This window comes from Chiloscyllium plagiosum, unplaced genomic scaffold (assembly GCF_037043375.1).
Source record: "Chiloscyllium plagiosum isolate Xiang-an unplaced genomic scaffold, Cpla_swu_hap1 HiC_scaffold_4, whole genome shotgun sequence".
Taxonomy (NCBI): Eukaryota; Metazoa; Chordata; class Chondrichthyes; order Orectolobiformes; family Hemiscylliidae; genus Chiloscyllium; species Chiloscyllium plagiosum.
In genome coordinates, this window is record NW_028270142.1 from 7,168,918 (window position 1) to 7,182,506 (window position 13,589).

Here is a 13,589-nt window from a genome sequence, read left to right on the forward strand (position 1 = left end):
GGGAGGGGAGTGTGAGGGGGAGGGGGTGTGAGGGGGAGGGGGGTGTGAGGGGGAGGGGGTGTGGTGGTGAGTGTGGGGGGAGGGGGGTGTGGTGGGGAGTGTGGGGGGAGGGAGTGTGGGGGGAGGGGGAGTGGTGGGGAGGGGGGTGTGGGGCGAGGGGGAGTGGTGGCGAGGGGGAGTGGTGGGGAGGGGGAGTGGAGGGGTGTGAGGGGGGAGGGGAGTGTGAGGGGGGAGGGAGTGTGGAGGGGAGTGTGAGGGGGCGGGGGAGTGTGAGGGGGCGGGGGTTTGTGGGGGGAGGGGAGTGTGAGGGGGAGGGGGTGTGAGGGGGAGGGGATGTGGGGGGAGGGGGTGTGGTGGGGAGTGTGGGGGGAGGGGGTGTGGTGGGGAGTGTGGGGGGAGGGAGTGTGGGGGGAGGGAGTGTGGGGGGAGGGGGTGTGAGGGGGAGGGGGTGTGAGGGGGAGGGTGTGTGAGGGGGAGGGGGTGTGGGGGAGTGTGTGAGGGGGAAGGGGTGTGGGGGGAGGGGGTGTGAGGGGGAGGGGGTGTGGGGGGAGGGGGTGTGAGGGGGAGGGGGTGTGGGGGGAGGGGGTGTGAGGGGGAGGGGGTGTGGGGGGGAGGGGGAGGGGGAGTGGTGGGGAGGGGAGTGTGAGGGGGGAGGGGGGTGTGAGGGGGAGGGGGTGTGAGGGGGAGGGGGGGTGTGGGGGGAGGGGGTGTGGGGGGAGGGGGTGTGGGGGGAGTGTGTGAGGGGGAAGGGGTGTGTGAGGGGAGTGTGAGGGGAGGGGAGTGTGAGGGGAGGGGGGTGTGGGGGGAGGGGGAGTGGTTGGGAGGGGAATGTGAGGGGGAGGGGTGTGAGGGGGAGGGGGTGTGAGGGGGAGGGGGTGTGAGGGGGAGGGGGTGGTGGGGTGGGGGTGGTGGGGAGGGGAGTGTGAGGGGGAGGGGGTGTGAGGGGGAGGGGAGTGTGAGGGGGAGGGGTGTGAGGGGAGGGGTGTGAGGGGGAGGGGTGTGAGGGGGAGGGGTGTGAGGGGGAGGGGGTGTGAGGGGGAGGGGGTGTGAGGGGGAGGGGGTGTGAGGGGGAGGGGGTGTGGGGGGAGTGTGTGAGGGGGAAGGGGTGTGAGGGGGAGGGGGTGTGGGGGGAGGGGGAGTGGTGGGAGTGTGGGGGGAGGGGAGTGTGAGAGGGAGGGGGTGTGAGGGGGGAGGGGGTGTGGTGGGGAGTGTGGGGGGAGGGGGTGTGAGGGGGAGGGGGAGTGGTGGGGAGGGGAGTGTGAGGGGGAGGGGTGTGAGGGGGAGGGGTGTGAGGGGGAGGGGGTGTGAGGGGGAGGGGGTGTGAGGGGGAGGGGGGTGTGGGGGGAGTGTGTGAGGGGGAAGGGGTGTGAGGGGGAGGGGGAGTGGTGGGGAGTGTGAGGGGAGGGGAGTGTGAGGGGGAGGGGGTGTGAGGGGGAGGGGGTGTGAGGGGGGAGGGGGTGTGAGGGGGGAGGGGGTGTGGTGGGGAGTGTGGGGGGAGGGGGTGTGAAGGGGAGGGGGTGTGAAGGGGAGGGGGAGTGGTGGGGAGGGGAGTGTGAGGGGGAGGGGTGTGAGAGGGGAGGGGGTGTGAGGGGGAGGGGTGTGGTGGGGAGTGTGGGGGGAGGGGAGTGTGAGGGGGAGGGGAGTGTGAGGGGGAGGGGAGTGTGAGGGGGTGGGGGGTGTGAGGGGGGAGGGGTGTGAGGGGGGAGGGGAGTGTGAGGGGGAGGGGAGTGTGATGGTGAGGGGAGTGTGAGGGGGGAGGGGAGTTTGAGGGGGGAGGGGAGAGTGAGGGGGGGAGGGGTGTGAGGGGGGAGGGGTGTGAGGGGGAGGGGGTGTGGAGGGGTGTGAGGGGGGAGGGGGTGTGGAGGGGTGTGAGGGGGGAGGGGAGTGTGAGGGGGGAGGGAGTGTGGAGGGGAGTGTGAGGGGGCGGGGGTTTGTGGGGGGAGGGGAGTGTGAGGGGGAGGGGGGTGTGAGGGGGTGGGGGTCTTTGGGCGGAGGGGAGTGTGTGAGGGGGGAAGGGGTGTGAGGGGGGAGGGGAGTGTGAGGGGGGAGGGGAGTGTGAGGGGGGAGGGGAGTGTGAGGGGGGAGGGGAGTGTGAGGGGGAGGGGAGTGAGGGGGGAGGGGGGTGTGGAGGGGTGTGAGGGGGGAGGGGGTGTGGAGGGGTGTGAGGGGGGAGGGGGGTGTGAGGGGGGTGTGAGGGGGAGGGGAGTGTGAGGGGGGAGGGAGTGTGGAGGGAGTGTGAGGGGGCGGGGGTTTGTGGGGGGAGGGGAGTGTGAGGGGGAGGGGGTGTGAGGGGTGGGGGTCTGTGGGGGGAGGGGAGTGTGTGAGGGGGGAGGGGAGTGTGAGGGGGGAGGGGGGTGTGAGGGGGGAGGGGAGTGTGAGGGGGGAGGGAGTGTGGAGGGGAGTGTGAGGGGCGGGGGTTTGTGGGGGGAGGGGAGTGTGAGGGGGAGGGGAGTGTGAGGGGGGAGGGGAGTGTGTGGGGGGAGGGGAGTGTGAGGGGGGAGGGGTGTGAGGGGGGAGGGGGTGTGGAGGGGTGTGAGGGGGAGGGGGAGTGTGAGGGGGGAGGGGGTGTGGGGGGAGGGGAGTGTGAGGGGGCGGGGGTTTGTGGGGGGAGGGGTGTGAGGGGTGTGAGGGGGAGGGGGTATGTGGGGGGGGTGGGGACTGTGGGGAGGGGGTGTGAGCGGGAGGGGGGTGTGGGGGGAGGGGATAAAGCTCCTGACCTGCTGCTGCCGCCGCCGCTCCGGCCGTTGGGAGATCACGTGGCGCGCGCTCGGAGGAAGTGACGACACCGGCGGAAGTGAGGTCGGGTGAAGATGGCGGCGCTGGCGGCGGAGCAGCTGGTGGCCGAGGCCGAGCGCTCGGTCCGGGTGGAGCGTCCGGTGGAGTTGGAGCTGGACCTGGGCAACCTGACGGCGCTGGACACGAACCCGCTGGCGGCGGGCCGGCAGGAGGCCGCGAGCGAGGCCGAGGCCGAGGCCGGGGCCTGGCTGCGCTCCCTCGCCCGGGACAACACGCAGCTGCTGGTGAACGCCGTGTGGCAGCTGCCGAGCGAGAGGCTCCCGGAGGGGGTGGTGGCCTCGCTGCCCCCGCCCTCCACCCGCATGCCCCGGGAAAAGCCGGTGCCCAGACCCCGGCCGCCCACCCGCTGGGAGCAGTTCGCCAAACTCAAGGGCATCCGGAAGAAAAAGAAGAGCGGCCTGGCGTGGGACGAGGGCCGGAAGGAGTGGCGCCGCCGCTGGGGCTACCAGAGAGCCAACGATGAGACCAAGGAGTGGGTCCTGGAAGTGCCCGACTCCGCCGACCCCAATGAGGACCAGTTCGCCAAACGCGTGGCCGCCAAGAGGGAGCGAGTGGCCAAGAACGAGCTGAACAGGCTGCGGAACATCGCCCGGGCCCAGAAGTCCAAGGTGCCCGGCGCGGGGCTCGCCCCCACCCAGCAGCCCAGCAAAGCCGAGCTCGGCGAAGCCATCCGCGTGGCGAGGGCCTCCACCGCTTCGGTCGGCAAGTTTCAGGAAAAGCTGCCCAAGGAGCAGGAGCCGAGGAACGCCGGCAAGAGGAGGAAGTTCGAGCCCCTGATCGGAGACTTCTCGGCGGAGAGGCGGAGGCAGCTGGAGCTTCTCGACGTTATCTCCAGCCGGAAACCCAGACTGGACACCACCAAGGCCGCCAACAGGCAGCTTCGGGAAGACGACCAGGAGCAGGCGGCGAAACGGAAGAAAATGCGGCCAAAAGGAGGAAAAGGAGGAAAAAGTCACAATCGCAATAATAAGGGGAAAGGTCAACATCGGAAATCGGGCATGAAACAGCTTGGGAAGAGAAAATGAGCCCAACTGAACCCTTAAATACTGTACTCTTGTTTTAGAGAACGTTGTAATTTTGCGAGGACGTACCTTATTTCTTTTTTCAGAATTTATGTTCTGACAGTTGTTTTTCACGAACTTAAAATAAAGTATTTTGTATTTCTTATGCATCTGAGTAACTATATATAAAAGTAGATGATTGTGCTTGAGACGGCTTGAATTGTACCCATAGCCATTTGTTTGGTTTAAAGATTGTCATTGAAATTGCCTGTTACTGTAATCCTGCATGCAGTTGACTGCTTCAAAAGGGATTCATTGGAATTATTGTAAGACACTGTTACAGTAATTAACAAAACCTGAAAGAACTGCAGATGCTGTAACTTAGAAATAAAAACAAGATACTGGAAAAGCTCAGCAGATCTGGCAGCATCCGTGCAGAGAAATCAAAGTTACGTTTTGGGTCAGTTCTGAGGAAGGGTTACCAGACCAGACACATTAACTTTGAATTCTGTTCACAGATGTTCTGAGCTTTTCTGACAACCTCCGTTTTTGTCTTTGATATTGAAATTGACAAATTAATTTTGGTGACATATGTTTGACTTTACAAAAGTAAAGACTCTGTATCTGAATGTACATATCATTCCTAACAAAGTAAGTACATTTATAGTGCATATTGAAATGAATTGATAGCTAAACATAAGCAGGTTTGGGTTCTGAATATTAACATTCAATAAGGTTAGGTTGTTGTAGTAATTAGTTTGCAAGTAGGTTCCATGCTTGAGTCTGTTTGCACATTGATTTGTATATATGTCAGAACACATTGCAGAACAATATAAAATAGCTGTTCACAAGTAGAAGGCAGTGTTCATATGTCAAACTTTAAGTAAACCCTGTGTGGGATTGCATTTGTAAATCAGATGTTTATAGTTCGAGGATCTCTCGTATTAGGTAAAGGTGGAGGGATAGCACTGTTAACCAAGGCTGAGATCTATGCAGATTGCCTGATTTAGGAAATCAGGGCACAGAATCTCTGGGTGGAGATATTGAACAAGGGAAGTAAGTGACTAGTGGGGTTGGTCTGAAACCCACCATCCTCTAACAGTAGCCACAGTTTCGGACAAAACATGTGAAGAGAAATATTGCGGTGAGGGGATGGCAATAACGTTAGGTGACTTTAGCTATACTAAGGAAAACATCAGATTGGTAAGAGTAGCTTCGATGAGGACTTCATAAAAACTATCTTGAAAACATTGTAAACCAATGTTTCTGAACCAGCAGGATGTGTCCCACCTATAGTCTAGGTGGGATTCTGTTCTAAAAATAGCTATTAAAAGTTCCAAAACTAAAAAAAACTATTCAGATAAGAATTAAGATACTAACTATTTACACATATACATGTGAACAACAGAATATGAACAATTTAACAACAAAGCTATTCAGAAACTGCTACCATTTTCTTCTGTATATCTTTATGAACAAGTCTACAATGGCAACTATTAGAACAGTCTTCAAAGTGAAACAGTTCTTTGCTGTTTCAACATTAAACTGCTCGTGTGACACCCCTTTTCAAAAAGGAAGGGAGGCAAAAAGCAGATAACTATAGGCTGAGTGGCTTAACAATTGTTGGAAACGTATTGGATTTGGTTATTGAGGTAATAGAATATTTGGAAAATTGTGATCCAATCAAGCAAAGTCAGCATGACTTCATGAAAGGGAAGTCGTGTCTGTCAAATATACTAGAGTTTTTTGAGGAAGTATTAACCAGAGTGGACTTCCAAAAGGCCTCCCACATCTCAAAAGGTTAAGTCATAAGAGCCCCTGGTGTTGGAGGTCCTATATTAACATTAATAGAGAATTGGATCATGGGCAGGAAACAGTGAGTGAGGTTCTGGTGACCTGTTAACAGTGGAATTCAACAAGGATCAGTGCTGGGACCACATCTTACAATATTGATTAAAATGTTGGAGGAAGGAAGTGAATGTACAGTAGCCAATTTTGCAGATGACTCTAAAACAGGTGGAAAGGCAGGCTATGAGAGGGATACAAAGTTTACAGAGAGATATTAATAGGTATTATGCAAAAGGTTGGCAAATAGAGTGAAAAATGTGAAGTTCATTTTGGAAGGGAGAACAATATTATTTAAACAGAAAAACTGCAGAAAGCTAGACATAAAGATACTTGGGACTTGTGCATGAAACAGTAGGCTAGACACAGGCAGCAGGTAATCAGAAAGGCTAATGGAGTGTTGGGGCTGAAAATGTGTTGCTGGAAAAGCGCAGCAGGTCAGGCAGCATCCAAGGAACAGGAGAATCGACGTTTCGGGCATAAGCCCTTCTTCAGGATGGAGTGTTGGCCCAAATTTCAAGGGTTTAGAGTATAAGAGCACTGCAACTGGACAAGATGCTGTTGAGACCACATCTGGAGTACTTTGAGTAGTTTTGGTGCCTGATTTAAGAAAAGATATTTCATTGGAGGCAATTGAGAGAAGGCTTAGTAGGATAATCCCAGGTATGGAGGGATTGTCTTATGAGTGAAAGTTAAACAGGTTAAGACTACTCGTGAGTTTAGAAGATTGAGGTGATCTTACTGAAATATGTAGGATTTTTAAGGGGCTTGACAGGGTAAATGCTGAGAGGATGTTTTCCCCTCATGGCAGAGTCTAAGACTAGAGGAAATAGTCTCAGAATAAGGAGACACCAATTTAAGAGTGAAATGAGGAAGAATTTCTTTTCTCAGAGGGTTATGAGTCTTTGGAATTCCTTGCCACAGAGAGCTGTCAGGGTAGAGAAATTTTGTATATTTAAGCCTGAGATAGATGCTTATCAAGGGTTATGGGGCAAATGCAGAAAAGTGCACGTGAGGGACATCAGGTCAGCAATGATCCTATTGAATGGCAGAGCAGGCTTGAGGGGCTGAATGGCCGCCTCCTGTTCCTTTTTCTTATGGTCTTCTTAGCCAAGAATTGATGTGGAGGAGCTGGGGTGTATAAAGTTAAAAAAAAATCACACAACACCGGGTTATAGTCCAACAGGTTTAATACGATGCACAAGCTTTCGGAGTGGTACTCCTTCATCAAGTGGACCGTGCTCCACAACCACCTGATGAAGGAGCAGCGCTCCAACAGCTAGTGCATCCAAATAAACCTGTTGGACTATAACCTGGTGTTGTGGGATTTCTAACATTAGCCAAGAGTTTGACATGCTTGCCTATGAGATGCAACCAGAGGTGTTATCATCTCATTTTGTTTGGTTTTTGCAATTTAGCAATAAAACATAAGACAATTTTTAATACCCCTCAAAGATCTGGCGCAGCCAAGTGGAGTGGCTGAAACAAACCAAAACAGAAATTGCTTGGGAAACTCAGCAGGTCTGGCAATATCTTTCGAGAGAGGCGCAGTTCTGAGGAAGCGTGAGTGGACTCGAAAGGTTAACTGCACAGAGGCTGCCAGACGTGGTGAGTTTCTTGTTTGTTTCAGATGTCCACAGCTACTTGTTTTATCTAAGTTGAGTGGGCTCCTGTTTTCAGATCCTGCGCTTTTGTTTTATTCTGTGCTTTTCTGGAATATCAACAAACATTGCTGAATTTAAAAGCAGCGCTGCAACAGGACTGAGGAAATGTTTAATTTGTGAGAAACTGCGTGCCCCCATCCCAGAGTTCTCCACTCTCTGAAAGGGCATGGCAGGTCGAGACAGAGTTACCCACTTGTTGAAGCAGCTGCAACTGGCGTCGTAAGTCAATGAAGGCAAAGCAAATGACAGTTTCTCTTTCGTGCAATGCCAGTGCATTCATCTTTCCGCTGTTTAGACTGAATTTGCAAATAGTATTGAGCTGTTGGGGTGGGGGCAGGGAGAGTCACTGTCAGTACTGGGATCAGCAGCTTTTGCAGGAACAGGGCGCCACTCTATAAGCAATCAATCCGGAGCAGACCGAGCCCATAGCTGCTTCTAGCAGCAAGGACAGCAGATTGTATCTGTCGGTCCCCAAGGACACTAGCGGCTTCTGAATGTTCTCCAGCAATGTTCCCAGTAACTGGGCTCGCTCAGCCTGAGCTGCATTTGCAGGAATTGAGCTGCAGTAACTCTCTCACATTGGGCCTGATTTATTATGTGCACCCAGACAATGTGTTTTCTGGCAGTCACATTCATTTTGGGGTCATAGTACCCAAAAAAATACTAAACAGCGATGTTAAACCTGAATGGAAGCTACCATTAGTGAAATGTCATGATCAGATTGGAGAAGGATTTCTTTTTAGAGTGTTTGTCCCTGGGGTATGCGGGGTGCTAGCAGAGGCAATATTTGTTACCAATCTCTCATTGCCTTTGAGCATTTGGCAATGAGCCCCTATTCCCCCCCCCCCCCCCCCCCCCCGCCCTCCTGAACCATTAGCAGTTCCATCTAGTGCAGGTACACCCACAGTGTTGTTAGGAAGAGTTACAGACTATGACCAAACCAGAGTGAAAGAACCAGGGTATTGTTCCAAGTGAGGATGGCATGTGAGTTGAGAGATTTGCAAATGATGGTTTCCCATGTGTCTTCTGCCCTGTCAATCTCAGTGGTTGCAGGTTCAGAGGGTGTCTCGTTGCAGTGTTAACTTGTAGACAGTATGCATTGCTGCCATTTGTTCTGCTGATGGAGGGAGTGAATGTTGTGATGTCTGGGGTGCAGGGGGCTGCCTCCTGTTGAGTGTTATCAAACCTCTGGCCTGCTGTTGGAGCTGTACTCAACCAGGCAAGTCTTAACTTGTGCCTTGTAGATATGTAGACTTTGGGGAGTTGGGAAGTAAGTTATTAGCCATTGAATCCTCTGGTCTGCCCCTATAGTCACAGTAATTATGTGAATGGACCAGTTCAGTTTCTATTTAGTGGTAATCCCCAGGATATTGATAGAGGTCAGGGATTAAGCAACAGGAATGGTGTTGAACATCATGGGTAGGTGGTTCAATTCTTTCATGTTGGAGGTGGTCATTGCCTGGCACTTGTGCAGCATGAATATTTCTTGATACACATCTGAATGTCTCCAGGTCTCTGTGTGTGTGTGTCAATATCTGAGGAGTTACAGTGAACATTGCCATCACTGGTGAACATTGCTATTTCTAAATGGGGAGGTGGTGGCCTATTGAAATTATCATTGGACTGCCAGTCCAGAAACCCATGTACAAATCCTGCCATGGTGGAATTTGAATTTTAAAAATCTGGAATTAAGAGTCTGACGATCACCATGTCACCATTGTTGATTGTTGGAAAACCCATCTGGTTCACTAATGAAGGAAACCGCCATCCTTACCTAGTCTGGCCTACATGTGACTCAAATCTCACAGCAATGTGGTTGACTCTTAACTGCTCTTTGGGCAGTTAGGGATGGGTACTGAATGCTGGCCTAGCCAGTGACACCCTCATCCGGTGAATGAAATTGAGGATATGCCCTAAAGATTAAAAATGAGGCCAGGTGGGTTGAATGTAGGACCAAAAACACCCCAGCTTAGAGTATGCTAAACATCCACAAAGAGGCAGAAGGAGATAGGAAAGCAAATATGTTGGCAAATGGTTGAGAGTATAGATAGGGCTGTTCAACTACTTATATATTACCTTGAATAAGACCAACATTAAAATAAAGTTTTGCGATTTACATATGAAAGAACTGAAACCAACATGGTCATTCTAAAAGATGAGAGATTTAACAAACAATCCAGGTCTTTTTCAAGATATAATTTCAGTTACATCACACTGTAAACTTTTGCCATAAATTCTGTGTTTTAGGATCTTATTCTCCACAACCACCTGATGAAGGAGCAGTGCTCAAAAAGCTAGTGCTTCCAAATAAACCTGTTTGACTATAATCTGGTGTTTTGTGATTTTTAACTTTCTGGATTTAGTTTTAGTGAGGGATTGGAGCATCAGAATCATGTGGAAAGCTGTGCCCATGTTTCAGTCACTGAGGCCTATAGGTCTTATAACCAGCCTTGGCACCTGCTCCCCAGTGCTGTCCTGGGACTCAGAAAACCCAAATCCTGCAAGTCCCTGTCTCCAGGAGATGAAAGCAAGATAGCTGTGGCGAGAGACTGATGGAACTGGGTTTCTGAAATCAGGGAAACATGGTTTGTTGTATTTCCTGGTCCATGTACAGTAAAGCAAATGTGAAACAATATTTGACACATATAACTGCCATATGATGATTTAATGCTGATTATTAACCACAGCCATCTTTGTAATTCTTTTATACTTAGAGAAGTAATACCATTTGAATACCTTTAATTCTTTATTGTTTGTCTAGATGTCGGTGCCCTGCTCACTCTCACGGTTACTCACAAGGTAATCCTCAATTATGAGAGCATTATTCAATACTATAGAAGGTGAAAATAGCACACAAGTTAGAGATAAATAATTCTATTTAAAATATAATTTCAGCAGTTTGGTTAAAACATCAGTTAAAATACTGGCAGTTGCCTCGTGATCTGTTAATCAATTCAAGAATATAAACTTGTGTCAGTGGCTATAATAAATGGCTGGATGCATTTTTACCAAGGTCAAAAATCACACACTTTTTTTGTGTGTGTTTCTGATTAACTCCAAGAGGAGTTTGATCTTTGATACCATGATTTCTATGATAGAGGAACGTGATCTGACCAGACACCAGGATATAAACATAACAATCTCAGAACATAACATTGGATTTAGGCTTCAGATTTTACAATTTTCAGCATATTGTAGTACAAGTAACTTTTGGGCATTAGTGACTACTTTCTCCTGCTGAGATCGAGGAGCTTGATTATTTTTCAAATCACTGAATTATTACAATCCAAAGGAGGCCATTCAGCCCATTTTGTCAATAGAAAAAACTCCATTAAGTGCTCTGTGAAATCAGGTTCAGTTGCTGACCCACATTGTAATGTGAAATTTCCCACTGTATTTAGGTGATAACACTGGGATTTAAAAATTGTTAATCTCTCCACAGCAGTTGATAGTTGCTGAGCATAATTGGGAAACAGCAATTTTGGCACAATTTTATCTGCACGTTCTAACTATCAGTTTGTGTTCAGAATTATATTGTAGAGATAGGCGTTCCTCACAGTCATTTCAAATTGTTTGAAATCTTGAGGTTCCCGTTTTCTCTGCAGTGTGGTGTGAGGAAGCTGTGAATGCTTTTCAATGTTGTTATTTATGTTTCAGCTCCAGAACATGTTGCAACCAGGACAACAGATTACGCATTTGAGGTACAAATGTTTCATTTCAGGCGTCGTGAGTCTTTTAAAGCTCAATCGTTTCATCATTCAGTGTTGTGGGAAAAGTTATAAAAAAAGGAATTGAATTTTATTTGCAAGGCTGATGATCTGTACGGATAATTATTCTGTTTTAGATGGCCTGTTCCAACATTCGATATGGAGAAGGGGTGACAAATGAAGTTGGGATGGTAAGAATGTTCCCTCTCAGATTATACCGGTTGTTTTACACGTGGTATGCAGCACAGAAACAAGACATTCAGCCCAGTTTACAGCAGCACAGTGGCTCAGTGGTTAGCACTGCTGCCTCACAGCACCAAGGACCCAGGCTCAATTCCACCCTTGGGCGAATGTCTGTGTGGAGTTTGCACATTCTCCCCTTTTCTGTATGGGTTTCCTCTGGGTGCTCCGGTTTCCTTCCACAATCCAAAGATGTGCAGCTTATGTGGATTGGCCATGGGAAATTGCCCGTAGTGTCCAGGGATGTGCAGGGGAGGTGGATTAGCCGTGGGAAATGAAGGTTTAGGGGGGATCGGTTTGGGTAAGATGCTGTTTGGAGGATCAGTGTGACTCAGATGGGCTGAATGGCCTGCTTCCACACTGTAGGGATTCTATGAATTACTCCATACTGGTATTTATGCTCCACTCAGCCTCCTTTTATCTTACCTCAAATAAATCACCCTCCCCTCTAAATAACTATTAGCTTCCCCATAAAGGTTTGGATATTTCTCTGACTTTATTTTCATCTTTCTACAATAAATATGTTCAATCATGCTAGTGAGGATTAATTCGGCAAAGAATCACGAGGATATTACTTGCTTCGTAATTTTGTCTGTTCACTCTTTAATGCACTTTAACCATTCAAACAGACCTCGGGATCTGCTTTTTTATACAGAATTACAGAATGAATTGAAGTAAAATAGCAAAGTAAAATTCATATAGATGGAGATAAATGACTAATAAAGGAGCACTCATGTTAATAGGAATAGTTTATAGACCACCTATTAGTATTTCCTGCCTCTCCCCACACCTTCACTAAGTTAAAAGCCCTCACGTTTCTATTGCCCTACAGTTTTGTTGAAAGGTCGTTCACCTGAAAGATTAATTCTGTTTCTCTGCACAAATGCTGCCTGAGCTGCTGAGTTTTACCATTTCTGAGATTTTCAGCATCTGCAGTATGTTGCCTTAGTGTTATAAATTGAGTTGGTTCCTTCAACTATCCGATATTGTGGAGAGAATGCATGGTGTACCTGGCTGAATTTGTGTAGCGCCTCCGACGGCAGCTCTGGTGTTCAGCGACTGTGTCCCACTGTGCAGAGTTCGGAGAGGACTGAGCCCAGTGCCACAGGCCATTCTCAGTTCTCCCAGCCACCAGCATCTGTCGGTGCTCGCATGTGAAGTGTAGACCCCAGTGAACTCTCAACGAGAACCCATTGTGGTGTGAGTGTTTGCACAGGAGCAAGACTGTGGTGATTTGGTCATTGACAAGTTCATAATTTTGACAATTATCACTGTCCATGGTACAGTTATGATTAATTACAGTCAGCATATGTATTTCCCAATCTATCACCAGTTGCATGTGAGATTCCTGTGTCTTTGTCTTTGGCTGAGAGGCATACAGAGATGACACTTACCTCCTGGGCGTTGCCTCTAGATCTTTATACAGTTTGAATTACTCACCATGACCAACCTCTCCCTTTCCTGTAATTTTTCTCATCTCAGACAAGGGTGAATCAAACAGATTTGTGAGTGAGACGATATCAACAAGTGGATACCCTGCAGCCTGTGAGGCTGTCGAAGAGACAGATGTATGGTATTGCAGAAGGATTGAGATGGGTGACAATGGTAGTTGGATGAAGGGAAGGTGATATAGTGATGGCAGTGGCTGGGGTGAAGAGTGAGCTGATGGAGATTTCTGATCAATACAGAGTGAAAGTGTGGAGGACCTAATGAAACAGCATTGCAGAATCAACAAAAGTACTCCCATTTCTTGGCCTGGCTAAATCATTAACTGCAATCAAGATCTGGGGATAACACACCAGCTCATTTCCTCAGCAACTTCCAACCTGGCTTTTTCTTTGTTGAAAGACATGGGTTTCCTCTTCCCATAGATAGAGAAAGTAGGTCCTTCCTGCTTCTTCCTGTACCCAGGAGTAATCACAGCAATGCATCATTCAGTCTGAGTGCTGACCTTGCTTGATGTGTGCATTCCCTCCTAAACTCCTCAAACTTCCATTCGTGCTTTTCCCCTTTAAGTGGAACTAAGACTGCATCCTATGGTGTACATCACAACCACTGTGCTCTTTGGAGACACAGGATCCAGAAGTCAAAGCGGATTGGTTCAACTGTAGACGGACCGAGTTGACTTGTAACCCATGGTATGGCACAGCTTGCCTGCCTACAGAAACTGAAACTGTCCTCACAGGAATATCGAGCACGATGTGTCAAGTGTAGCCAGAAACCCTTTCCTTTTCCGTGACATCGACATTGATTTGCCAGTCACCCTTTCATTTAGCAAACTGACGTGTCTGTCCTGAACAAGCAAACACAAAGTATAAAAACCGAAAGAACTGCGG

The 13,589-nt window shown here is 49.8% G+C and overlaps 2 protein-coding genes across 2 annotated transcripts in view; both read left to right on the plus strand.

The window, feature by feature from the left end:
* The first annotated feature begins 2,787 nt into the window (after positions 1-2,787).
* Positions 2,788-3,965, plus strand: rrs1 (ribosome biogenesis regulator 1 homolog). Its single transcript, XM_043689432.2, has one exon. The coding sequence runs from the start codon at positions 2,811-2,813 to the stop codon at positions 3,819-3,821; it is 1,011 nt and encodes a 336-aa protein (XP_043545367.2). The 5' UTR covers positions 2,788-2,810; the 3' UTR covers positions 3,822-3,965.
* A 188-nt stretch (positions 3,966-4,153) lies between these two features.
* Positions 4,154-13,589, plus strand: part of adhfe1 (alcohol dehydrogenase iron containing 1) — a 40,201-nt gene continuing 30,765 nt past the window's right edge. The window contains exons 1-4 of the mRNA XM_087985941.1: positions 4,154-7,525; positions 10,068-10,105; positions 10,964-11,007; positions 11,151-11,204. Coding sequence (XP_087842067.1) covers positions 7,473-7,525; positions 10,068-10,105; positions 10,964-11,007; positions 11,151-11,204 — 189 coding nt within the window. The 5' untranslated portion in view covers positions 4,154-7,472. The remainder of the gene's footprint in view (positions 7,526-10,067; positions 10,106-10,963; positions 11,008-11,150; positions 11,205-13,589) is intronic.